Raw genomic sequence first — 26744 nt, 5'->3', positions numbered from 1 at the left:
TCCTCCATCTCTCTCCCTGTGTCAGTGGCAGGGCCCCAACATCAGCAGCTGTTCCCCTTGGCTGTCCCAGCAGCCCCTCTCCAGGCTGGGCCCATCATGCTGAAGGAATGGGAACTCTCACACTACTCCACGGAGACCCAATTAAAAGGGACGGAACTCGGACGGAATCATAGGGAGATGCAGAGTTGCTACTTTAATTGAAGAGCTCTCTCTCTCTCTCTCTCTCTCTCTCCCTCTGTCTCCCTCTCTCTCTCTCTCTCTCTCTCCCTCTCTCTCTGTCTCCCTCTCTCTCTCTCTCTCTCTCTCTCTCTCTCTGTCTCTCTCTCTCTCTCTCTCTCTCTCTCTCTCTCTCTCTCTCCCTCTCTCTCTGTCTCCCTCTCTCTCTCTCTCTCTCTCTCTCTCTCTCTCTCTCTCTCTCTCTCTGTCTCTGTCTCCCTCTCTCTCTGTCTCCCTCTCTCTCTCTCTCTGTCTGTCTCTCTCTCTCTCTGTTTCTCTCTTTCTCTCTCTGTCTCTGTCTCCCTCTCTCTCTCTCTCTCTCTCTCTCTCTCTCTCTGTCTCCCTCTCTCTCTCTCTCTCTCTCTCTCTCTCTCTGTCTCTCTCTCTCTCTCTCTCTCGGGCCACCATCGCCACTTTACTCTCTCATGAGAGGAAAGAAGGGAAGAGACACACAGGCGAGAGCTGTTTGTGGGAAAGGCAAATAGCTCTGTGGTGCCCGGGTTTGGCTGCACAAGGGGAGATATAATTTAGGACAATGTATTTTATTGAAGAAAGTAAGTAGAAATAATGAATTTAGACTGTACTGTATGTAGAGGGAAAAAACCTTTCCCCTTAAACTATACATGAGCTAAAACTATGGGTTGCTTCTCTTTCTTTCCTCTTTATGCACAGTTCTCTTCCTCTGCAGGAGAGTTCCTGGCTTTAATATAACCACATGTTAATTAGTATTGTAGTTAATCCGTTATTGAAGAGACCCAAACTGTCAGGTCACATTATAAACAATCGGTCCAATGGTAGTGCGTGTGACATTTTGAGCTGCTATCTCTCCTAGCTAAATGTTCCCTAGGTACTAATTGGCCTACTTTACGCTGTCTTTCTTTGAATTGCTAGTTTTTTATAGTTTGGGATATTGGCCCTGACAAGCGTCATCCTACACTGTATGTGCAAAACTCCACATTTTCTGTACAGGGACAGCAAAAAATTTAAATAAATGATTTAACCCTTTGAATTATATCAGTTAATTAAAGACTGTAGCATTGAGGCCTACAGTACCTTCATGGGATATTAAACATCATTTGAAAGGAGAATAAAAGTTCAAACACTTAGCTAGCAGCAAAGTGAGCGTAACTTTTCTCTCCTTTGCATTATTTAAGATGGGCTCCATCATTTTATCAATCTATCGATCTCCCACCAGAAAGATGAAAATTGAAAAATAATGAGGCCGATGAATGCTGTGTAAAGAACATCAATGTATGAAATGTAATTATCTGTGCTGGAAAGAGAGAGAGAGAGAAAAGGGGGCTGCTGTTTTCTAAAACAAAAAGAGAGCAAAAAAAGCAGCAGTTAATATTTTTCCCTCTCTGCATATTTTAATTACCAGATCAATCATAACTACATACAGCGGTGCTTTCACAAGAGAGGAGAAAATTGCAAGTCTAAATGAAAAACAATAGATTTACTTTAAAGGCTTGGCTTCTTTTGAAGTCTAAATAAAAATTTCAGGTACCTTTAGGAGAGCCTTCTTCTGAAAGTTATGATATTTAATTAGTGGGTTTAGATTCTACTGAAAATAAACTTCACAGCCCAACACAATGTGAAATGAAAACTGGAGGATCCAGACAAGAGGGAATTAAAATCTCACCACACAGGAGGACTTTGTCTTCTGACAGGAGCCCATGTTCCAAATGTGACTGCAACTGGTTTCATCTCCAGCTGTGTCTCTGTGGTGGATGTAAGAAGACATTCTCTCCATCTCTAACTGGTTCTGTTTCTGTGACTGACTGGGTCTGTGTCTCTGTGGTGGACGTAAGAAGACATTCTCTCCGTCTCTAACTGGTTCTGTTTCTGTGACTGACTGGGTCTGTGGCTCAGTGGTTGTTTGGCGAAAATCACAGCATCACAATGTGGAATTGGTGGAGCAGCTCCCCGTTCCGCCTTTTCCTCCTCACATGGGTTTTTCCTGGTTGTACGAACGCTGATGTTTATTTCTCCTGGCATGTCCTCGCCGGCGCAGAGCCACCGATTTCACACATTTTTATTGGCTAATTTGACTGTGCTCTTGCCAGGAGCTGAGAGGGTGCCAGCCAGGAGTCAGAGCATCCCAAGAACACGGCTGCTTTACTCTGCTCTGATCTCAGACTGGGGTGCTTGGGGGAGCCTAACGCCTGTCTCATAACAAGTCAGTTGACTTCGAATATGTCGAGATTTTGGCAATTATCTACTTCCCCAGAACTCTGTATAGCATTTGTATGTCTCTGTGTCCAGTATGAAGGAAGTCTGAGGTAATTTTGCGAGCCAACGCTAACTAGCGTTAGCGCAATGACTGGAAGTCTATAGGTATCTGCTACAGTAGCATGCTAGTTAGGAGTTGAGAGGAGTGAGTGTTTCAGAGATCACCTGTTTGTCAAAGGGGTGGGTAAGGGAGTGTGAGGGAATGTGAGTGGCTGGGTGTTATGGTGGTAGGAGATTTACAGGGAGAGGATGTACGGGCAGTCTGAGGCCCTGTAAGAGCAGCACAGCACAGACACCTCTGTGTGCGTCCATCCTCAAACATGGCTAACATTTGCACAGTATCGTTACTCAGGCGTGGCGTCTCCGGGGTCAGAGGTTTGTGCTGTCAGGACTATAGAAATTAAACCCAGCACTGCAGAGCAGAATGTGCTGAAACTCATCAATTCCACATGGCTAGAGAGGAAAGTAGCTATTTATAACATCAGCCCCTTCTCTCTCTATACCTGGTGTGAATCCTTATATCTAAACACGCTGCAATAATGATGAATATCACCAACTGGGATGCGCAGACACGGCATCTGTCAGTATAGGAAAACAAACACGCCATCATATCACAACCGCATCCTCAAGCACAACCCTGAGAGGTGTAATGAGACTAACACTGGGAGGTGTAATGAGACTAAAACTGAGAGGTGTAATGAGACTAACACTGAGAGGTGTAATGAGACTAACACTGAGAGGTGTAATGAGACTAAAACTGAGAGGTGTAATGAGACTAACACTGAGAGGTGTAATGAGACTAACACTGGAAGGTGTAATGAGACTAACACTGAGAGGTGTAATGAGACTAACACTGGGAGGTGTAATGAGACTAACACTGGGATGTGTAATGAGACTAACACTGAGAGGTGTAATGAGACTAACACTGGGAGGTGTAATGAGACTAACACTGGGAGGTGTAATGAGACTAACACTGGGAGGTGTAATGAGACTAACACTGGGAGGTGTAATGAGACTAACACTGGGAGGTGTAATGAGACTAACACTGGGAGGTGTAATGAGACTAACACTGAGAGGTGTAATGAGGCTAACACTGGGAGGTGTAATGAGACTAACACTGAGAGGTGTAATGAGACTAACACTGGGAGGTGTAATGAGACTAACACTGAGAGGTGTAATGAGACTAACACTGGGAGGTGTAATGAGACTAACACTGGGAGGTTTAATGAGACTAACACTGAGAGGTGTAATGAGACTAACACTGGGAGGTGTAATGAGACTAACACTGGGAGGTGTAATGAGACTAACACTGAGAGGTGTAATGAGACTAACACTGGGAGGTGTAATGAGATTAACACTGGGAGGTGTAATGAGACTAACACTGAGATGTGTAATGAGACTAACACTGAGAGGTGTAATGAGACTAACACTGGGAGGTGTAATGAGACTAACACTGAGAGGTGTAATGAGACTAACACTGGGAGGTGTAATGAGACTAACACTGAGATGTGTAATGAGACTAACACTGGGAGGTGTAATGAGACTAACACTGGGAGGTGTAATGAGACTAACACTGAGAGGTGTAATGAGACTAACACTGGGAGGTGTAATGAGACTAACACTGAGAGGTGTAATGAGACTAACACTGGGAGGTGTAATGAGACTAACACTGAGAGGTGTAATGAGACTAACACTGAGAGGTGTAATGAGACTAACACTGGGAGGTGTAATGAGACTAACATTGAGATGTGTAATGAGACTAACACTGGGAGGTGTAATGAGACTAACACTGGGAGGTGTAATGAGACTAACACTGAGAGGTGTAATGAGACTAACACTGGGAGGTGTAATGAGACTAACACTGAGAGGTGTAATGAGACTAACACTGGGAGGTGTAATGAGACTAACACTGAGAGGTGTAATGAGACTAACACTGAGAGGTGTAATGAGACTAACACTGGGAGGTGTAATGAGACTAACACTGAGATGTGTAATGAGACTAACACTGGGAGGTGTAATGAGACTAACACTGGGAGGTGTAATGAGACTAACACTGAGAGGTGTAATGAGACTAACACTGAGATGTGTAATGAGACTAACACTGGGAGGTGTAATGAGACTAACACTGGGAGGTGTAATGAGACTAACACTGGGAGGTGTAATGAGACTAACACTGGGAGGTGTAATGAGACTAACACTGGGAGGTGTAATGAGACTAACACTGGGAGGTGTAATGAGACTAACACTGAGAGGTGTAATGAGACTAACACTGAGAGGTGTAATGAGACTAACACTGAGAGGTGTAATGAGACTAACACTGGGAGGTGTAATGAGACTAACACTGAGAGGTGTAATGAGACTAACACTGAGAGGTGTAATGAGACTAACACTGAGAGGTGTAATGAGACTAACACTGAGAGGTGTAATGAGACTAACACTGGGAGGTGTAATGAGACTAACACTGGGAGGTGTAATGAGACTAACACTGAGAGGTGTAATGAGACTAACACTGGGAGGTGTAATGAGACGAACACTGAGAGGTGTAATGAGACGAACACTGGGAGGTGTAATGAGACTAACACTGGGAGGTGTAATGAGACTAACACTGAGAGGTGTAATGAGACTAACACTGAGAGGTGTAATGAGACTAACACTGGGAGGTGTAATGAGACTAACACTGAGAGGTGTAATGAGACTAACACTGGAAGGTGTAATGAGACTAACACTGAGAGGTGTAATGAGACTAACACTGAGAGGTGTAATGAGACTAACACTGAGAGGTGTAATGAGACTAACACTGAGAGGTGTAATGAGACTAACACTGAGAGGTGTAATGAGACTAACACTGAGAGGTGTAATGAGACTAACACTGGGAGGTGTAATGAGACTAACACTGGGAGGTGTAATGAGACTAACACTGAGAGGTGTAATGAGACTAACACTGGGAGGTGTAATGAGACTAACACTGAGAGGTGTAATGAGACTAACACTGGGAGGCTGATGGAGGAGGAGGGATTCAAACACAACTGAATCAAATCATCAGTCAAGAAAGAAGAAGATAAGTCAGAGAGTCATATCTAAAACTCTGTGCTTTGGGTCTTCTTCTGTGGCATGTCCCACACGACTCCCTAGGTCTCTGTGTATGGACTTTTGAATTAGCAGAGCTGCAGCACTAATTATTACCAGTGTCAACGGAAGCAGAAGAAAGAGATGACTGCTTCCACAGAACAGACTGCATGGGCCGAGGGACATTATATTCTAACCCAGTAATTCATGCTTGGAAAAATAAATGAGATTCGACTGAACCTCTTAACCAATACGTGTTTTCTTACTCTACTGGCTACTGTAACTATATTAATGACAGTCATTCAAATGCAGAGAAAATAACTCCACAAGGCAGAAGCATGACAAGTACAATACAGTATGTTCTTAATGGGAGCACTACTGCTGCATCAGGTGAGTGGAGGGCTGTGTGTGGAGCGCCACTGGAGATGAGAGGTGGGAGGTCATGTTAAATATGAGCTCCTATTGGTGCTTCGAGCCACACCCTCTCTTCACTAGACATGGGCGGAGGGTGTCTCTGGTTTACATGGCTCCTGCAGCCCATTATATTCCCAACAATCGGCCGGAGGTGCGATGTGTGCTGTTCATACCTAATGGCCTGGAGTTCCTGTATGGACCTAGGCTGGCTGGCTGGCTGCTCAATGAGCCTGAGACAGACAGACAGCAGAGGTAGGTGGAGACCGCATTAGAACCGCCTCATGAGCCCAGTACGAGCTCTTGGTGAAAATGGACATGGTAGGGTGTGACAGATCCAGCCAGACAGGGGAGTTGGAATGGGTCACATCCAGAGATATCTCAGCTACCGTACCTCATTGCATTGTTCTGGAGATTAAATGGTGTTGTTGAATTTTGTGAGAGGGGGGGGGGGTATCGCTACCACATTGTGTTTTACTGGACAAAGTCACACTTTCAACACCGTGCCAACCTCACCGTTAAAGACACCTACCATGAGATGAGGACTCTACTAACCAACCCAACCCCACCGACCCATCCGATCATCTGACCATCCGATCAGCCTATCTGCACCTTATATCCAGACAATTTCGTTCATGACGAAGATCGGTCTTCATTGAGCTGTTTAAGCGGGAGCATCGCTGCTGCATTTCACAAACGGCGCAGTCCCTCATCTATGAAAGTGCCATAGAGCCCCTCAGACAATTAGGCAGGGAAAAGCTTTACGACCGCTAGCCGCAGCGCCGCGTGGCTCTCGCCACCGGCAGCACAGCCAGGAGCGCTGGCTCGGGCAGAAAGGTAATTATAGAGCCTCTCGTAATGACATGGAGGAAGCTTGCGTCATAACACGCACAGATTTTTTTTTATCACAGCGCCATAATTAATTATCATCCTTTACTCTTTGATTCATTCCACTATTCATAACATATTTATACATTCAAGATGAATGATCATTTCCTTCAGGAATTCATCAAAAAGAGGAAGGACTGGTCTCCTCTCGATGGATGATCAAAGAGTGTGTGTCTGAGTCTCTACCTGGCTAGCGGCAGTGCTGCCCGCTCTGCTCTGTATGGGTTCAGGTTCTGGGTTCAGGTTCTGGGTTCAGGCTCTGGGTTCAGGCTCTGGGTTCAGGTTCTGGGTTCAGGGTCTGGGTTCAGGCTCTGGGTTCAGGCTCTGGGCTCAGGGTTTATGTGCAGGTCTGCAACAGGAGGCTGATAGACCGGTGTCTCTGCATGACATCGGTCTCATATCGCCTGATAGACTGGTGTCTCTGCAGGACATCGGTCTCATATCGCCTGATAGACCGGTGTCTCTGCAGGACATCGGTCTCATATCACCTGATAGACTGGTGTCTCTGCAGGACATCGGTCTCATCTCACCTGATAGACTGGTGTCTCTGCAGGACATCGGTCTCATATCGACTGATAGACTGGTGTCTCTGCAGGACATCGGTCTCATATCGACTGATAGACTGGTGTCTCTGCAGGACATCGGTCTCATATCGCCTGATAGACTGGTGTCTCTGCAGGACATTGGTCTCATATCTCCTGATAGACCGGTGTCTCTGCAGACGTCTGAAGTACCTGTATGCCTTGATTGGAAAGGCATTGAAATTCACATTCATGACATGCTCATTAATGGAGCTTGGATGAAAACACATGTGTAACATGATAAGCAGATATGAATTCCTAGATTCCTAATAGAGGCTTTATGAACAGCTGTCATTTCTTCACCTCTTACCAGTAAAACCCTTGATGTCGGTGTAGCACCTACCCGGGTAATCAAGTTGCCAATATACACCTGTACAGAATTCTACCAATATATCTGCTATTGACTTGAAGAGATTTAGGATTATCTCCTCTCTGTAAGAGCACTACAGTGCATAGCCTACTCCTTACTCCTAGAGAATGATCAACATTTACTCCACATATCATCACCACAACCTCAGGGTAAGAGATGGCACAGTTAGAAAACAGGTGTCGCCCATCCAACCCTCAGTCGGCATTGCGTTAATAGCTGTTTGATGTTTTGACGTCTAGTCAGCTCGATTGTACCTTTCTGGCTGATAATGAGGGCCAATAATGATTCCTGAGCTCGAGGGGTTAATGGTATGTAACCGGCAGAGAAGCTAATTACACGTTACAAACTATTTATCAGATTCTCCATCTGCGCAACGCAAGCACCACAACTCTCATTGTGCACGCTAAATTACTCCTCGGATTATTGTAAAGCAAGTTTCCTTAATTAGGGTCCCGGGCTGCTGTTTTCTTACTCTGAGTAGGTTACCACACGACATCAAGAGAAGAGGGGAAAATTTGATGACTGGTTAATTTGGGCCTGACATCCCCAACAATTCAAAGCCAGTATCTACAGTGTCTTGTATCTACAGTATCTAGCTGTATGAAGAAGAACACAGCCTCACAGGAATCCACAGGCAACAGATTCCAGAATTCCATCACAGTTTTTTGTTGAGAAGGTGAGTCTTATGGGGGATTTACACTCTAAAATGAGAGCGAAGTGTAAATTGCATCTTGGATCCCATGTAGGCTTGGTGGAGACTGCAATACCGTATAGTCAGATGGCAAGGGAATGTTGTGTGAAAGTTGTGTGAACGGCACATGGCGCTAAACGAGGCTCAGGCCCAGTCCAACAGGCCTCTCTCTCCTGTGATCGGTTATGTGAGAAATAACTCATATCCCCCAGCCCCAAAGGTGTGCCGGAGACCATGGAGACACGTACCATCTCATCTGTCTCTGCAGTAAATTTTATTAAAATTACCTTCATTATAAGACAGTGTTCATTATAAAACCAAAAACGCTGGTCTCCCAGGGCCCAGTGGATTAATAAGGACAGCGGTGTATTTTAAGCCGTAAACTCAGCTCCTCACTGTCCTTAATCTCCTTCCCACTTCACAAGGCCAAATTAACACCTCTCCCAAGCTCTGACGGGACCTCATTAGCAAACTTCCAGGGAAAGAAAGAAAAGAGGAACGAAGGAGAAGAAGGAGGGAAGCGACCAATGACAGCCACCAGCTCTGGGATTAACCCTTTCTGGTGCTTCAGCTCTGTGAAAACTAGGTCGCCGTGTTTCTAATCAGTCGCCTGGTTAACGATAATTAGAAGACGAGATCGGACGAGGGATGAGAGAGAAAGTAGGAGGGGTACATTGAAATGAAACAGAAAAGAAATAGAGCCTGTCATGTCGCAAACACTTCAAAGGGAGAAACTTCTCTTTTAAAAGTGGCATGATGAGGGTCCAAATACCAAGAGGGACTCCTCTGGGCCACAGCCCCGGGCGAGGAGGGGGGAGCAGATCTCTCAAATATAGACACACACACACACACACACGCGTGTGACTCATACACCACCTGTTCGGTGCAGCTGTAGAGGAGCTTTAGTGTATCCCAAAACACACAGCCAAACAAGCTCCTGCAATTACAAGTCCTATTTACTGTGCTTCTCACATGAAGCAGCAGGTATAACTCCCACAGCTTTACTCTCAGGCCTGGCAGATTACTGGTGGGTAAAGTTCACAAGCCTCCACAAGCTGTTTGACATTAAGCAGGAAGGTCAAAGTGTATCAGAAAACACCAGGGGTTTCATTTATGATGATGCATACTTTTTCTGGCAAAAAAATGTCCCTTCTGAAAATAGCTGAGAATGACTGTATATACAGTAGGTAGCTAGTACAATTTACTTTAAAATCTGCACTTTGATGGGAGTTATCCAAAGTAGAAGTGCAGACCTTTCGGTGTTTCTGCATTCCAAATTAGTGCCCCCACATCATAGCATTTCTACCAAACATACTTTCAACAATCTGTCCGTGTAATTTATAAAGGTGATTTAGCTCTGTCTGAGTTCAACATCGTTCTAAAGGTTCTTCAGCCATTTGTGCCAGTGAGGTAGCCAAACCTGCCCGCTTAGGTTTGGCTACCTGGCTTATGACGTGTTCATATGCGCTATCTGGTTGCAAGGGAGCTTTGGGGACCCAAACCCTAAAACTGTATTATACAATGGGAAGAATGTCCTTTTAAAAAGTCACTAGAGTTGACCCGTTTCATAGTCGTTCTACAAAATAACTACTGCTACAAACACTTCCAGTGGAAGCATTGATACCTTTCTTCCTTCAAAACAATTATCAGCTACCTACTTTATTTACTTACCAAACATCTTTGCTCCCAGTTGTCAAACATCAATAGTGCTCAAATGAATCCCCTAGGTTCATGTTAGCACAATAAAGATACACCAGGGCACTTTAGATACAGTATTTTGATGTCTCTGCCTTTGCAGTCACAGTCATTTAATTGACATTGGCACCAACCTCACATATCAGTAATGACTTCAGACAAAACAGATGGTCATTTTGGCATAGATAATTACAAACCACTTAAAAAAAAACACGTAGACTATGATCACACATGAGAACCAGAAAATCCATGCAGAGTGTTATCATATTTTGTGATTCAGCTTTCAGGTTAGTTGAGGAGAGAGAGGTAGACTGGAAACATTATTTGCGGTATCACTTCAATATGCCTCTGCTTTGTGGACCATAACGTAGCTCCCAAATGTGATTTATGACCTTGGTTTAATGGCTAGAGCAGAGCCTTGGTAGGTATCAGATGACTTTTTCAATATGGCCACGTCAGAGAGGGCACTGAGAATGCACAATCCAAAAACAGGAAATGAGGGCTTGTCTCAGGGAAGAGAATATGAGTAGCCAGATATCTGATCATCTAATGGCAGAGAGAGAGCTACTCCACTTTGACAGAGAAGATACCAGTCAATAAGGATCAGATGAAGTGTAACATGAAAATGGGGTCCTTACACATGAATTCCTATCCCGGACCCACCCTATCATCCATCCAAGGCCACAGTTTCATGTGCTGAGTTTTTTGTGTCAGGATGTAGTGGTCAAGTTTCTCTAAATCACGTCAAAGCCCCACCGGCAAAACATGGACAAGGAGAAGTAGACTCACCTGAGCTTGGAAACTCTTGAGGACAGGAGCCACCATCTCCCGGACTTCCTGAATACAGACAAACAGAACAAACGCTTACCATTTTTGAGACACTAGAAGCCAATTGCCCTGGTGAGGACCGGGAAAGACTTCTACTGCACTTTGTATTGTAATTTGTCTCAAAAGCATTGAACATGCTTATACTTGTTATGGACCATTTTAACGAACAACTGCCAAATGTCTAATGGACAACTGTCAAATGTCAAATGCTGTTTGATCCCAGATGTATTTTACTTTAGCACAAATTCCAGCAGAAGAAGCAACATCTCTGGTTTGGGCGGAAGTGTGAGGGAGGGAGGAAGATGAGGAAGGGGGGGGGGGGGGGGGGGGTGTTATGAATTGGGAAAAGCTGAGGAGTTTGAGTGAGAGTCTGTAAGTGGGGATTTCCAGCTTGTATAAGCTCCAGCCGCTCCCTTCCTCCTGGCTCTCAGTCAGCCCCCGGTAAGGGGATTGGTCTGCCTGTGGTGACAGCCTGATCCTGCCTTCTGCACCTGTACTATACTGACAAGATTACAGCACACTCTCACACAGGGATAGGGGCTCTGTAGTCTGACTGGGAGATCCCAGGAACCCTGACCTTAAACAACACCTAGCTATAAGCCACAGGGTCTCAATTAAACCTTAACAGACCTGGAGGAGGGGGGTGGGGTAATGACTGACTTGTCCCAAGCATTGTGCGCCAATGATATACACTAAAGCAGATTTGAAAAATAAATACAAAATTACAGGCACATATTGTAGGTAAGCGGGGCTCAAACACTGCCAGAGACTGAGAAAGTCAGTCTGCCTAGTGGAGCGGAGACAAGCCGAATGACACGCAGAACTCATGGCAGGGTTGGGAGAAGGCACGGGGTTGGAGGGTGAAAGGGGCAGGGGGGGGAGGGGGCACTCACCTCCGGAACATTTCTCTTGAACTCCCGGCTCAGCTCCACCAGGTGCTTGTGGGAGTGCTCGCTCTCTTCCTGTCGCCCCGCCAGCTCAGACGCTATTGAGTTTAGCTCCCTCTATAAACACAGACAAAGAGAGAGAGTTAGAAAAAAGAGAGGCAGAGAGAGACAGCACTTAGAGAGGCTGCCAACAGTCATACAGTGCAGCTTAAAGTTGACATAAATAAAAATACACTGCTGAATATTAACAATGTAATCCTTCATGATCTTATAGCGGTAATACTTACTGCAAGCCCTGGCCCATAAATAATTAAGCCAAAATAAATCCAATGCCTACAGTAGCTGAAAGCCTTTTAGATAATCAGTATTTGAAATAATCAATACGCTTGCAACAACCATGGAACTCCAGTGAGAGAGAGTGGAGAGAGAGAGAGAGAGAGTGACGAGAGAGAGAGAGAGAGAGAGAGAGAGAGTGACGAGAGAGAGAGAGAGAGAGAGAGGAGAAAGAGAGAGAGAGAGAGAGAGAGAGAGAGAGAGAGGAGAAAGAGAGAGAGAGAGAGTGTGGAGAAAGAGAGAGGAGAGAAAAAGGAAAAACAAGGCAGAGTCACGTGGGAAGGACCCAATATCCTGACAAATACCCTTATAAACAAATACAGAGCTTCCTGGAGAAACGAGGAGCCGATTTCAAGCCCAGACAAGATTCAAACACAAAGCACTGTCCGTTCTTTCTGCAACAATAAACACAGATAACAGTGAAGCCTCTTCCTTATTCAAATCTCTCTTCCACTGCCTACATCTTTACATTGATGTCAGGTAGGGCTGGGAGGGTCATGGAAGTTTAGACGGCAGTTAAAGCCAGCCATAATAACCATTTGAATAGCACTTTGGATTTGAAATTATAATGACTATGGAGGTTAAAGTGCAGACTGTCAGCTTTAATTTGAGGGTATTTTCATCCTTATCGGGTGAACCGTTTAGAAATACAGCACTTTTTGTACATAGTCCCCCCATTTTAGGGGACCGAAAGTATTGGGACAGATTCACTTACACTACATAAAAGTATGTGGACACCTCTTCAAATAAGTGGATTTGGCTATTTCAGCCGCACCCATTGCTGACAGATGTATAAAATCAAGCACACATGCAATCTCAATAGACAAACATTGGCAGTAGAATGGCCCGTACTGAAGAGCTTAGTGACTTTCAATGTGGCACTGTCATAGGATGCCACCTTTCCAACAAGTCAGTTCGTCAAATTTTCTGCCCTGCTAAATTTCTGCCCTGTTCAACTGTAAGTGCTGGTATTGAGAAATGGAAACATCTAGGAGCAACAATGGCTCTGCCGCAAAGTGGTAGGCCACACAAGCTCACAGAACTGGTCCGCCGAATGCTGAAACGGTTGTCCTCAACCGAGTTACAAACTGCCTCTGGAAGCAACATCAGCATGTAATGGGAGCTTCATGTAATGGGTTTCCATGGCCGAGCAGCCGCACACAAGCCTAACATCACCATGCTGGAGTGGTGTAAAGTTTGTCGTAATTGGACTCGGGAGCAGTGGAAACGCATTCTCTGGAGTGATGAATCATGCTTCACCTTCTGGCAGTCCAGGGGAAGTTTGGGGAAGGCCCTTTCCTGTTTCTACCATGACAAATCCCCTGTGCACATAGCAAGGTCCGTACAGAAATGGTTTGTTGAGATCGGTGTGGAAGAACGTGACTGGCCTGCACAGAGCCCTGACCTCAACCCCATCGAAAACCATACTTTGGGATATATTGGAACGCCAACATCGAGCTATGGCTAATTGCCCAACATCAGGCCCGACCTCACTAATGCTCTTGTGTGGAAGCAAGTCCCCGGAGCTAAATGTTCCAACATCTAGTGGAAAGCCTTCCCAGAAGAGTGGAGGCTGTTATAGCAGCAAAGGGGGGGACCAACTCCATATTAGTGCCCATGATTTTGGAAAGAGATGTTTAACTTTTGGCCATGTAGTGTATACAGTATGTGTATTAAAGAAGTCAGTTTAGTATTTGGTCTCATATTCCTAGCACAGCATGATTACATCAAGTCTGTGATTCCACAAACTTGTTGGATGCATTTGCTGTTTGTTTTGGTGGTGTTTCAGAAAATGTAGCGCCCAATTGAAATGAATGGTAAATAATGTATTGTGTCATTTTGGAGTAGATTGTATTGTAAATAAGAATAGAATATGTTTCTAAACACCGTGGATGCAACCACGATTACGGATAGACCAACATGAATCGTGAACAATGACACAACTATCACACAACTGAAATGCTGAATACAACAGGTGTAGTACGCACAGTGAAATGCTGAATACAACAGGTGTAGTACGCACAGTGAAATGCTTAATACAACAGGTGTAGTACGCACAGTGAAATGCTGAATACAACAGGTGTAGTACGCACAGTGAAATGCTGAATACAACAGGTGTAGTACGCACAGTGAAATGCTTAATACAACAGGTGTAGTACGCACAGTGAAATGCTGAATACAACAGGTGTAGTACGCACAGTGAAATGCTGAATACAACAGGTGTAGTACGCACAGTGAAATGCTGAATACAACAGGTGTAGTACGCACAGTGAAATGCTGAATACAACAGGTGTAGTACGCACAGTGAAATGCTGAATACAACAGGTGTAGTACGCACAGTGAAATGCTGAATACAACAGGTGTAATACGCACAGTGAAATGCTGAATACAACAGGTGTAGTACGCACAGTGAAATGCTGAATACAACAGGTGTAGTACGCACAGTGAAATGCTGAATACAACAGGTGTAGTACGCACAGTGAAATGCTGAATACAACAGGTGTAATACGCACAGTGAAATGCTGAATACAACAGGTGTAATACGCACAGTGAAATGCTGAATACAACAGGTGTAATACGCACAGTGAAATGCTGAATACAACAGGTGTAGTACGCACAGTGAAATGCTGAATACAACAGGTGTAGTACGCACAGTGAAATGCTGAATACAACAGGTGTAGTACGCACAGTGAAATGCTGAATACAACAGGTGTAGTACGCATAGTGAAATGCTGAATACAACAGGTGTAGTACGCACAGTGAAATACTGAATACAACAGGTGTAGTACGCACAGTGAAATGCTGAATACAACAGGTGTAATACGCACAGTGAAATGCTGAATACAACAGGTGTAGTACGCACAGTGAAATGCTGAATACAACAGGTGTAGTACGCACAGTGAAATGCTGAATACAACAGGTGTAGTACGCACAGTGAAATGCTGAATACAACAGGTGTAGTACGCACAGTAAAATGCTGAATACAACAGGTGTAGTACGCACATTGAAATGCTGAATACAACAGGTGTAGTACGCACAGTGAAATGCTGAATACAACAGGTGTAGTACGCACAGTGAAATGCTGAATACAACAGGTGTAGTACGCACAGTGAAATGCTGAATACAACAGGTGTAGTACGCACAGTGAAATGCTGAATACAACAGGTGTAGTACGCACAGTGAAATGCTGAATACAAGCCCTTATCCAACAATGCCGTTAAGAAAAAAAGTTGAAGAATCTACTAAAATAATCTGGGAGAAAAATAAAAAATAAAACAAATAATTAAGGAGCAACAATAAAATAACAGTAGTGAGGCTATATACAGGGAGTACTGGTACAGAGTCAATGTGCGGGCACCGGTTAGTCGAGGTAATTGAGGTAATATGTACATGTAGGTAGAGGTAAGGTGACTATGCATAGATAATAAACAGAGAGTAGCAGCAGTGTAGAAAGGGGGGTGGGGGACAATGCAAATAGTCTAGGTAGTCCTTTGATTAACTGTTCAGGAGTCTTATGGCTTGGGGGGTAGAAGCTGTTAAGAAGCCTTTTGGACCTAGACTTGGCGCTCCGGTACCGCTTGCCATGCAGTAGCAGAGAGAACAGTCTATGACATGGGTGGCTGGAGTCTTTGACAATTTTTAGGGCCTTCGTCTGACACCGCCTGGTATAGAGGTACCTGACGGCAGGAAGCTTGGCCCCAGTGATGTTCTGGGCCGTACACACTACCCTCTGTAGTACCCTGCGGTCAGAGGCCGAGCAGTTGCCATACCAGGCAGTGACGCAACCAGTCAGGATGTTCTCGGTGGTGCAGCTGTAGAACGTTTTCAGGATTTGAGGATCCATGCCAAATCTTTTCAGTCTCCTGAGGGGGAATAGGCTTTGTTGTGCCCTCTTCACAACTGTCTTAGTGTGTTTGGACCATGATAGTTTGTTGTTGATGTGTACACCAAGGAACTTGAAGCTCTCAATCTGCTCCACTACAGCCCTGTCAATGAGAATGGAGGCGTGCTCGGTTCTCCTTTTTCTGTAGTCCACAATTATCTCCTTTGTCTTGATCACATTGAGTTAGAGATTGTTATCCTGGCACCACACGACCAGGTCTCTGACCTCCTCCTTATAGGCTGTCTCATTGTTGTCGGTGATCAGGCCTACCACTATTGTGTCTTCTGCAAACTTAATGATGGTGTTGGAGTCATTCTTGGCAATTCAGTCATGGGTGAACAGGGAGTACAGGAGGGGACTGAGCACACACCCCTGAGGGGCCCCTGTGTTGAGGATCAGCGTGGCAGATGTGTTGTTGCCTACCCTTACCACCTGGGGGCGGTCCATCAGCTAGTCCAGGATCCAGTTGCAGAGGGAGGTGTTTAGTCCCAGGAACCTTAGCTTAGTGATGAGCTTTGAGGGCACTATGGTGTTGAACGCTGAATTGTATTCAATGAATAACATTCTCACATAGGTGTTCCTTTTGTCCAGGTGTGAAAGGGCAGTGTGGAGTGCAACAGAGATGGCATCATCTGTGGATCTGTTGGAGCGGTATGTAAACGCCTGGTTATGAGTGGTTATTTTATTTTCATGACAGTCTTCATCCATAACCGTCGGTGCAAATATTGTCACTAAAATGTTCCCCATTAGCAGGTAGCCTAACGGTTCAGAGCATTGGCCCAGTAGCCGAAAGGTTGCTGGTTCAAATCCCAGAGCCGGAAAGGTGGAAAAAATCGGCCGTTCTGCCCTTGAGCAATGCAGTTAACCCCAAACAATAACTGCTCTCTGGACACAGTTGATTAAGGCAGCCCCCTGCACCTCTAATTCAGAGGGGTTGGGTTAAATGCAGAAGACACATTTCGGTTGAATGCATTCAGTTGGGCAACTGACCGGGTATCCCCTTTCCCTAGTGTAACAAATCATGCCTTAATAACAATTCATATTGTTTGAATATATGATATCAAATAGATCCTTCGATACCTGGTGATACAGTACTTGCATGTTGTTAGAACTAAAACTCCACCCTATCAACATCCAAAGCGATTTATACTAGCCTCACCATACCACATGCCATCCACAAATTCAACTGATCAATCATCCAATTTCCAGCTCCAAAAAAACCCACATCTCAAATCTTCCTAGAGTACAAGTCTCCACTGAGGCAAACAACGTTTGTCCCTCTTCAATCCCATCTCTTTTCCTCTCCTCTTGGACTGGTTTTATTTGATGAAGGTATTCCCTTGTAACTGCTGGCATACAATATAAAACTGGAGTGGGGGATTCAATTACCACAGTGAATTTATATATGCTGGAAAATTCAATTGACTGTGTTTTAATTAATCTCCAGTCTTACTTAAAGGCAATTTAATAAATTATCACGAGCCAAAAAAGAGAGCGAAAACCTAGGGATAAAACTCCAGTTCCATATTTGAAACATTTAACTTATTCTACTTATTCCCAGTGAAGGCATTTTAACCCTTCAATTTGATCACATCTTGATGTAATTAGATTCCTGTATTGGTCCTTGAAAAGAGCTCTCTCCAAAACCAGGGACAGAATGCTCCCATTGACGAGTCTTATTTGATATCCCTTGGTGACAATTATGCCTTTGTTCAAAACAGTCCTTTGCCTCAGGACTTTCTCCAAGAGTCCGAATGGATTACACTCCCCTTGGCCCATCCCTTTCTAACGTAACTACAGGGCCTTCAGAAAGTAGTCATACCCCTTGACGTATTCCACATTTTGTTGTGTTACAAGCTGAATACAAAATGAATTAAATACATTTTTTCTCATCCATCGACACACAATACCCCATAGTGACTAAGTGAAAACATGTTTTTAGAAACGTTTGTAAATTTATTGAAAATTAAATACAATAATATTTAATTTACAGTGCATGCAGTAAGTATTCAATACATGTTAGAATCACCTTTGGCAGCGATTACAGCTGAGAGTCTTTCCGGGTAAGTCTCCAAGATCTTAGCACACCTGGATTTCACAATATTTGCACATTATTATTTGTAAAATTCATTAAGCTCTGTCAAGTTGGTTGTTGATCATTACCAGGCAATATGTATATTTGGCCTTGTGTTTTAGGTCATTGTCCTGCTGAAAGGTGAATTTGTATCCCAGTTTCTGTTGGGAAGCAGGCTGAACCAGGTTTTCCTCTAGGATTTTGCCTGTGCTTAGCTATATTCCGTTTATTTTTATCCTAAAAAAACTCCCTAGTCCTTGCCAATGACAAGCATACCCATAACATGATGCAGCCACCACCATGCTTCAAAATATGGAGAGTGGTACTCAGTGATGTGTTGTGTTGGATTTGTCCCAAACATAACACTCTGTATTTAGGACATAAAGTTCATTTCTATGCCACATTTTTTGCAGTTTTACTTTAGTGACTTATTGCAAACAGAATGCATGTTTTGAAATATGTTTTATTCTGTACAGACTTCCTTCTTTTCACTACGCTATTTAGGTTCGTTTTGTGGAGTAACTACAATGTTGTTGATCCATCCTCAGTTTTCTCCTATCACAGCCATTAAACTTCGTAACTGTTTTAAAGTCACCATTGGCCTCATTTTGAAATCCCTGATTGATTTCCTTCCTCTCCGACAACTGAGTTAGGAAGGACACATGTATCTTTGTCGTAACTGGATGTATTGATACACCATCCAAAGTGTAATTAATAACTTCACCATGCTCAAATGGATATTCAATGTCTGTTTTTGTATTTTTACCCATCTACCAATAGGTGCCCTTCTTTGCGAAGCATTAGAAAACCTCCCTGGTCTTTGTGGTTGAATCTGTTTGAAATTCACTGCTCGACTGAGGGACCTTACAGATTATTGTATATGTGGGGTACAGAGATGAGGCAGTCATTCAAAAATCATGTTAAACACTATTATTGCACAAAGAGTCCATGCAACTTATTATGAAACTTGTTAAGCAAATGTGTACTCCTTATTTAGGCTTGCCATAACAAAGGGGTTGAATACTTATTGACTCAAGATATTTCAGCTTTTCATTTTTTAAATAACATTTTAAATAATTCTAAGAACATAATTCCACTTCGACATTGGGGTATTGTGTGTAAGCCAGTGACACAAAATATCAATTTAATCCAATTTAAGGGCAGCCTGTAACGCAACAAAATGTGGGAAAAGTCAAGGGGTGTGAATACTTTTAAGAGGCAGATTGGAGATTGGGAATCCTGATGTTTACGGCAAAACCAAGCATTGCATTTTTGTAAGAAACATATTCCTAATTGTTTCCCTACAGCCTGTACTCCTACCAACTAGTCACTGTTCGTCAGTCAGCCCTTCTACCACATCTAGAATTGGATTTTTCTGAGATTTGGGACTTGGCTGTGAGGAGTGGGCTAACCTCCAACAGATTCAAGCAGCTCTAGACCACCAGCTAATTTGGCTGCGAGAGAATCCTGGTAGAAGTGGCTTTGTGTGGATTAAAGTGCTGATTCTGAATTGCCCAGTGCTTGCTTCATTGACAAAGAGGCTGTAAAGTAAAGCAAATCATATTGATGCCTCATTCAGTCAAGTTGACAACAATTTCTGGTCCTGCTTCACATGAACAGCCCAACAACATATGTATAGTATTTACATGGTAGTTATGTGGGTCATTTGTAAGTAGAGTGTATAGTACAGTGTTTGCAGTATGCTCAAAGTCCTCTCCATGTTAATTCATTGCAAAAGTGGAAGCATCAGTCTACAGTGTTGGACAAGGAATGTAACATTTCTAAAAACGTATCAAATGACATCATGGCAGAGCATTTCTTTTGATTGCATCCTACATATACCAGCGAGGGAACAGACTTCCGTTTCCATTCAGTTGTAAGTGACTTCACCAATGAGAACAGTGAATACTCCCATGGGAGTAAAACAACAATAGCTACTTCCCTGGCCTTTCTGAAAAGGCTGGGCAACAGCACATCAAATAAAACCTGGTGTCTGTCCACTTTCTTGAAGGGAACTGAAGCAGAACATTTTGTGTGCCTGTTTGGTTTTCTTGAAGAGACCGGATGATGGAGCAACTATAAAACATAGTGTACTTCAAGTCTCTTCAAGATTTTCACCGCACTAATCAAATCTGATCCATTCCAACTTTGAGATCTCTGATAAGATTCACTTATCCATCTCCATGATGCTAAGCTTATGTCTGCATGGAGAATCCAAAACAACAACAACAACACACACAAATCTAGAGGTCCTATACTCCTGATTGCCTACATTGAAAATAGGGGGAGTAAGCAAGTTCCATTCCCTAGGCAAAGAAGAATTTCCCAGTAATCGTTTGACAGGTTTTAAAAAAGGCGATCGGGACCGAATTTTCAGTATGTGGCAGTCGGGTCAATACCGAGCTCCTGTCATTAAGCCTCTGCCAGTCAAACATCCAGCCGTAATTGATGAGTTTCCTCTGGGGAGGGCGGAGCTGTCGCTGGGGTGGGGAGGTGTAGGGAGGGGGGGGGGGGGGTAAGGGGGATGCTGAGCAGGCCGGTCCTGAGGGAGGGAGTGATGGGGAGGCCCAGGCTGGGCCCTGCTGAGAACAGCGTCTGTGGAGGAGCCATCACATGTCTTGACAGACAGCCAGTCACACAGCATTGAGCAGGTCAGGTATTTATGCATATGTGTGTTGTGTTGCAGAAAAGACTGCAGGGAGTGGTCTCATTGGACCCAACGGAGGGAGAGGAAAAACAAGACAAGAAAAATGTTGGGTAATGGTGATAACAAAGCAGTGGAGAGATGATCTCAGGAATATAATGCGTTTGGTACTAGAATATATCGACAATGCTATGAAACAAATCCCTATTGAACCATTGCCAGCATTGATGTTAGCCATTAGAAATAGTATGAATATTTATTAAAGCTTGTTAGTCCATCAATCCCACTCCAAATCATTTACATCCACTGACGTTAGTCTATAAACACATTCAATACACAAAATACATACAACAACAGTAACGACAGTAAAAAGGTGAAGCTACTATATTGTAGAACAGCAGTCTACATTTGACATTAGTTCATTAAAGCTACTCCTCTTGATTACGTCTGTGGTTTGTACACAGTTTTTTGGACCTTCCACAAAGACAAAACATGGTGGAAGAGTTTGACAACTGGTAAAAAAAAATGGCTAAGATATTGCAATATATGTTAGACTGAGTCACAATCACTATATTGCGTAGTGGGCTGGGACAGCACAAATTAAATAGGAAAATAATCGGGCAGGGGGGAAAGAGGGGAAAATGCAAATGGAGATATTATTTTTCTTTTTGTATCCCATCTAATTGCAATCATAGGCAGATGTCTGAAAGTGCGACAGTATCAGCAGAATTGCTGCTGAGAGCACAGAATCTTTGTCTAAAAATAATCAGACATTCTGTGTGCTGCTGTTTGTTATAATGGTAATCGATGCTGGAGGCTTTGAATTCCATCAATTTATAGATCCACTCTGTTCTGCCTGGTGACTTTACTACATCACAACCCCCACTGCATACGCACACCAAGAGAGAATCAAGCACACACATACACTGCATGCAAGCTCACACACAAAAGAGCACACACACAAACACAGACACATGCACACAGTGGCAGCACAGGGGCCAGTGTGTGATTCAGATGAGTGTAGTTTCCTTTCATACATTCCTTATCACCTCCTATTTTCTGTAAGACACCAGAGTCCGTAGCCGTCTCAGATTAGCCCTGCATCTCAGACGCCACATTTGAGAGGGGGATCGATCAATAAATCAAATCACCACAATCAATGGCCCCGATCACTGCAGTCTAGTCTGGTCTCAACGTTATTACTGGCACCCCCCAGCCGCTGAGGGGCGGAGAAAAAAGAAAAACAAGGCTGGGGAGGGAGAGGGGGTTCAGGGCAGGCAGAGCCACGCCTGGCTGGCTTCTGTCCATATGAAAGATGGAAGATGATCCCTTATCTGGCTTCTCTCCCTGGGCTGACCCGACCGACCGACTGACAGACAGGCAAGCAGCTTCTTGTGGATGGTTGGTCCAGACTTGCAGACATAGAGGGAGCCGGGAGGGAGGGGCTGTTGACTGACCTCTGTGACCTGGCCCTGGGAACTTCAACCTCCCCCAAACACACTCTGACAGGGTAGGCATGGGGGGCCTGGGGGGGGGGGGGGGGGGGGGGGGGCAGCTATCACCTGGCTGCTTCCTCCCTGCATCTGTCTCTCTCTCTACATCTCTAGACCACTGTCTACTATAGTCCCTCTCTGTTCACTCAGCTTGGCAGGAGCTGCTCTCCTTTCCACTAATCCACTCTCCACTGTGTTCAGACCATAAGCTAGTGATTGGTACCAGAGTGTCCAGTGTGTTCAGACCATAAGCTAGTGATTGGTACCAGAGTGTCCAGTGTGTTCAGACCAATCACCACTGCGACCTGTACGCTCTCGTTGTCTGGCCCTCACTTCATAATCACCGCAAATCCCACTGGCTCCAGGTCATCTACAAGTCTTTACTAGGTAAAGCCCCGCCTTATCTCAGCTCACTGGTCACCATAGCAGCACCCACCCGTAGCACGCGCTCCAGCAAGTGTATCTCACTGGTCACCACCAAAGCCGATTCCTCCTTTGGCCGCCTTTCCTTCCAGTTCTCTGCTGCCAATGACTGGTACGAACTGCAAAAATCACTGAAGCTGGAGACTCATATTTCCCTCACTAGCTTTAAGCACCAGCTGTCATAGCAGCTCATAGATCATTGCATCTGTACATAGCCAATCTGTAAATAGCCCATCCAACTACCTCATCCCCATACTGTATTTATTTATTTATCTTGCTCCTTTGCACCCCAGTATCTTTACTTGCACATTCATCTTCTGCACATCTATCACTCCAGTGTTTAATTGGTATATTGTAATTACTTCGCCACCATGGCCTATTTATTGCCTTACCTCCCTTATCTTACCTCATTTGCACACACTGTATATATACTTTTTCTACGGTATTATTGACTGTATGTTTGTTTATTCCATGTGTAACTCTGTGTTGTTGTATATGTCGAACTGCTTTGCTTTATCTTGGCCAGGTCGCAGTTGTAAAATGAGAACTTGTTCTCAACTAGCCTACCTGGTTAAATAAAGGTGAATTCAAATATAAATAAAAACAAGGTAGTGATTGATACCAGTGTCCACTGTGCAGCTAGTAGTACAGTACATACAAATTAGAAATTGGTGGTGCTGTACAGTTTGTGTAGGCTCAACTCTGAAAATCTCATTTTATTTTGACACCTTTCTAAACCTTGGACTAGTAAACCTGATAAATCATCCACAATAATTAATCCCCAGTCAGTCAGGCTGTCTTCAAACAGCATGCCAAATCTTACAAAGGGGATGAGAGGCGCGTGAGCGTTACAGCCATCAGCAAAAGGTGTGACTGGTGTTGTCAGACATTATTAGTCGTACCCAGCTTCATTTAGGGACTTTTAGCGCCTGATGCACCAAAGCACACCGGCCAGTCAACGGTTCTCTCTCATTTTAAACACATGCGCAAGCATGCACACACAACCACTGATAACACAGGAAAACACATGACCAATATGGTCTTCTTAATACAAACAGCCTAGCTAGGCTCAGCACCTTCAAAATTCCAACAAATAAAAACTACAGCCCTAACATAGCCCCTCCACTGAATCTAAATCATAGGGATGTATTTAAATGTCCTCCAATTACAACCTTCAAACAGCTATCTATGAATGGACATTCTAAATGAACGGCCAATTAGAAGAGCTTATTTATCATCATTAAGCCAGGCCATTGTTCTCGTCATCTCCAAGTCTGTGGTTACAATCAGAATGTCTTGTCATACTGTAATACATGGCCACTGACTGATTAGACGTTCCCTGGATTCATCAGCAAGCCGGGAAGTTGAAACCTGAGTGAAAACATTATAACCTCAACAGGCCAGCAGGTAAAATAGTGACTGGATGTGAATGATAAAAGATTTGACTCACAATATCTAAGGATAAAAACATTAAATAAATAAATAAATAAATATATATATATATATATATATATATATATATATATATATATATATATATATATATATATATATATATATACATACATACATACATATATATACACACACACATACATATATATACACACACACACAGTATATATACACACAGTATATATAAATAATTAATGATGCTCTACAATGATTGTTTTCCTTTGAATGGACTGTGATGGACTGTTTCTTTGTCAGAAACCAACCGCTCATTTCAGCGTGAGGAGAAGAGAACACTTGGTAAAGTTGTACAAATCGAGTCATCACCATCATCACCACGTTGACCCACTTTTCACCAAAAACGACTATAGAGGAGCAGTGCAACATAGACAACCTGCGATTGACATTTTCTTAAGACAGAATAAACAATCTGTTGGTTCTCAGGTGTGCTGATCTTCCTCTTGTTTTTGTTGTTTTCTTCCCCCTATTCCCTCCATTTTCCCTTGTCGATTGCGGGGAGATCAAAGCGCCGCCACCGGAAGAATCTGAATATTTCAGGTGAGGAGAGATGGCTGCATTTCACACCACCTGTGTAGCGCTATCGCTGAGAGACTAGTCCCTCCTCTCTCTCTCACACTCTGTTCCAGGGGCCCCTGGGGGTCCGGCGACATGAACCAGGCCACCTGTCTGAGAGAAAGAGGCTCCTTTATTCTCTCTCACCTCTCTCATTTTCCCTCTCTCACCCCATCTCCCTCTCTCACCCCATCTCCCTCTCTCCCAGAAATAACTGTATTGAAATAGAACGGTGAGAGTGGGAATACAACCTGGGCTGACAACAAGCGGAGGAAAACTTAGAATGCTGCTGTCAAACGCTGCGAGACCCAGCAGACAAGTTATCATACTGTGAAATGCGAACAGCCATTTGTAATGACAATTTACACATGAATGGGATTTCTTTGTGAGATTTGCAATGGGGAAACTATTTATAGACTTGCGATAGCATAGTAGATTGCTTTGGTGAACACAGTAACTTTCATCATGTAGGCCTAAATGAAAATAACTTCCTGTATCAAAGAAAAGAGTGGAAAAAGAGCCACCCAGTGCAGCTTACTCTTCAGTACATACTGTACAGTACTGTACTGATCTCAAGGAGGGCAAAGTGTTTTTTTGTAAGATGCCGCACATCCCCAGAGCAGCCATTTCTGACTCACAGCAAATAAAAAACATCTCTGACGTCCAGACTAGTCTTAACAGTTTGTTTTAGCTGCTCTTCTTCAATGTGTGTACGTGTGTTTGTCTGTGTGTCCACGTGTGTGTGCACGTGTGCGTGTGTATATACACTGAGTGTACAAAACATTAGGAGCACCGGCTCTTTCAATGACATAGACCTACCAGGTGAATCCAGGTGAAAGCTATGATCCCTTATTGATGTCACTTGTTAAATCCACTTCAATCAATGTATATGAAGGAGAGGAGACAGGTTAAAGAAGGATGTTTAAGCCTTGAGATGTGGATTATGTACAGTATGTGTGTTATTCAAAGGCTGAATGGGCAAGACAAAAGATTTAAGTGCCTTTGAACTGGGTATGGTAGTAGGTGTCAGGCGCAGCGGTTTGAGTGTGTCAAGAACTGCAACGTTGCTGGCTTTTTCACACTCAACAGTTACCCATGTGTATCAAGAATGGTTCACCACCCAAAGGACATCCAGCCAACTTGACCCAACTGTGGGAAGCATTGGAGTCAAAATGGGCCAGCATCCTTGTGGAACACTTTAGTCACCTTGTAGAGTCCATGCACAGACAAATTGAGGATGTTCTGAGGGCAAAAGGGGGTTCAAATCAATATCAGGAAGGAGTTCCTAATGTGTTGTCCACTCAGTGTATGTATGTACAGTGGGGGAAAAAGTATTTAGTCAGCCACCATATGTGCAAGTTCTCCCACTTAAAAAGATGAGAGAGGCCTGTCATTTTCATCATAGGTACACTTCAACTATGACAGACAAAATGAGAAAGTGCCATTAAGGTGCCATTAATACAGGTAACGAGTGGAGGACAGAGGAGCCTCTTATAGAAAAAGTTACAGGTCTGTGAGAGCCAGAAATCTTGCTTGTTTGTAGGTGACCAAATACTTATTTTCCACCATAATTTGCAAATAAATTCATTAAAAATCCTACAAGGTGATTTTCTGGATGTATTTTCTTCTAATTTTGTCTGTCATAGTTGAAGTGTACCTATGCTGAAAATTACAGGCCTCTCTCATCTTTTTAAGTGGGAGAACTTGCACAATTGGTGGCTGACTAAATACTTTTTTTCCCCACTGTATGTATGTATGTATGTATGCATGTGTATGTGTGTGTGTGTGTGTGTGTGTGTGTGTGTGTGTGTATATGTGTGTGTGTGTGTGTGTGTGTGTGTGTGTGTGTGTGTGTGTGTGTGTGTGTGTGTGTGTACTGTACTGTACTGTGTGTGTGTGTGTGTGCCGGGGGTTGTGGATTGGGTTCCACACAGCCAGTTCCCAGCCATGTCTCTCAAAAAGGCCGTAAAGTCTTTACAGCAAATTCTTTACATTCATCTGTGT

At 43.8% G+C, this 26744-nt stretch overlaps 1 protein-coding gene across 4 annotated transcripts in view; it reads right to left on the bottom strand.

The window, feature by feature from the left end:
• cux2b (cut-like homeobox 2b) overlaps positions 1-26744 on the bottom strand; it is a 122414-nt gene that overhangs the window by 52462 nt on the left and 43208 nt on the right. For all 4 annotated transcript variants that reach the window (XM_021621280.2, XM_021621282.2, XM_021621281.2 and 1 more), the window contains exons 2-3: positions 11872-11982; positions 10940-10987 (exon numbers count right to left, since the gene is read on the bottom strand). In XM_021621280.2, the coding sequence (XP_021476955.2) occupies positions 10940-10987; positions 11872-11982 (159 nt within the window). The remainder of the gene's footprint in view (positions 1-10939; positions 10988-11871; positions 11983-26744) is intronic.

The sequence above is a fragment of the Oncorhynchus mykiss genome, chromosome 11 (assembly GCF_013265735.2).
Source record: "Oncorhynchus mykiss isolate Arlee chromosome 11, USDA_OmykA_1.1, whole genome shotgun sequence".
Classification (NCBI taxonomy): domain Eukaryota; kingdom Metazoa; phylum Chordata; class Actinopteri; order Salmoniformes; family Salmonidae; genus Oncorhynchus; species Oncorhynchus mykiss.
This window is presented reverse-complemented; position numbering and strand designations above follow the sequence as displayed.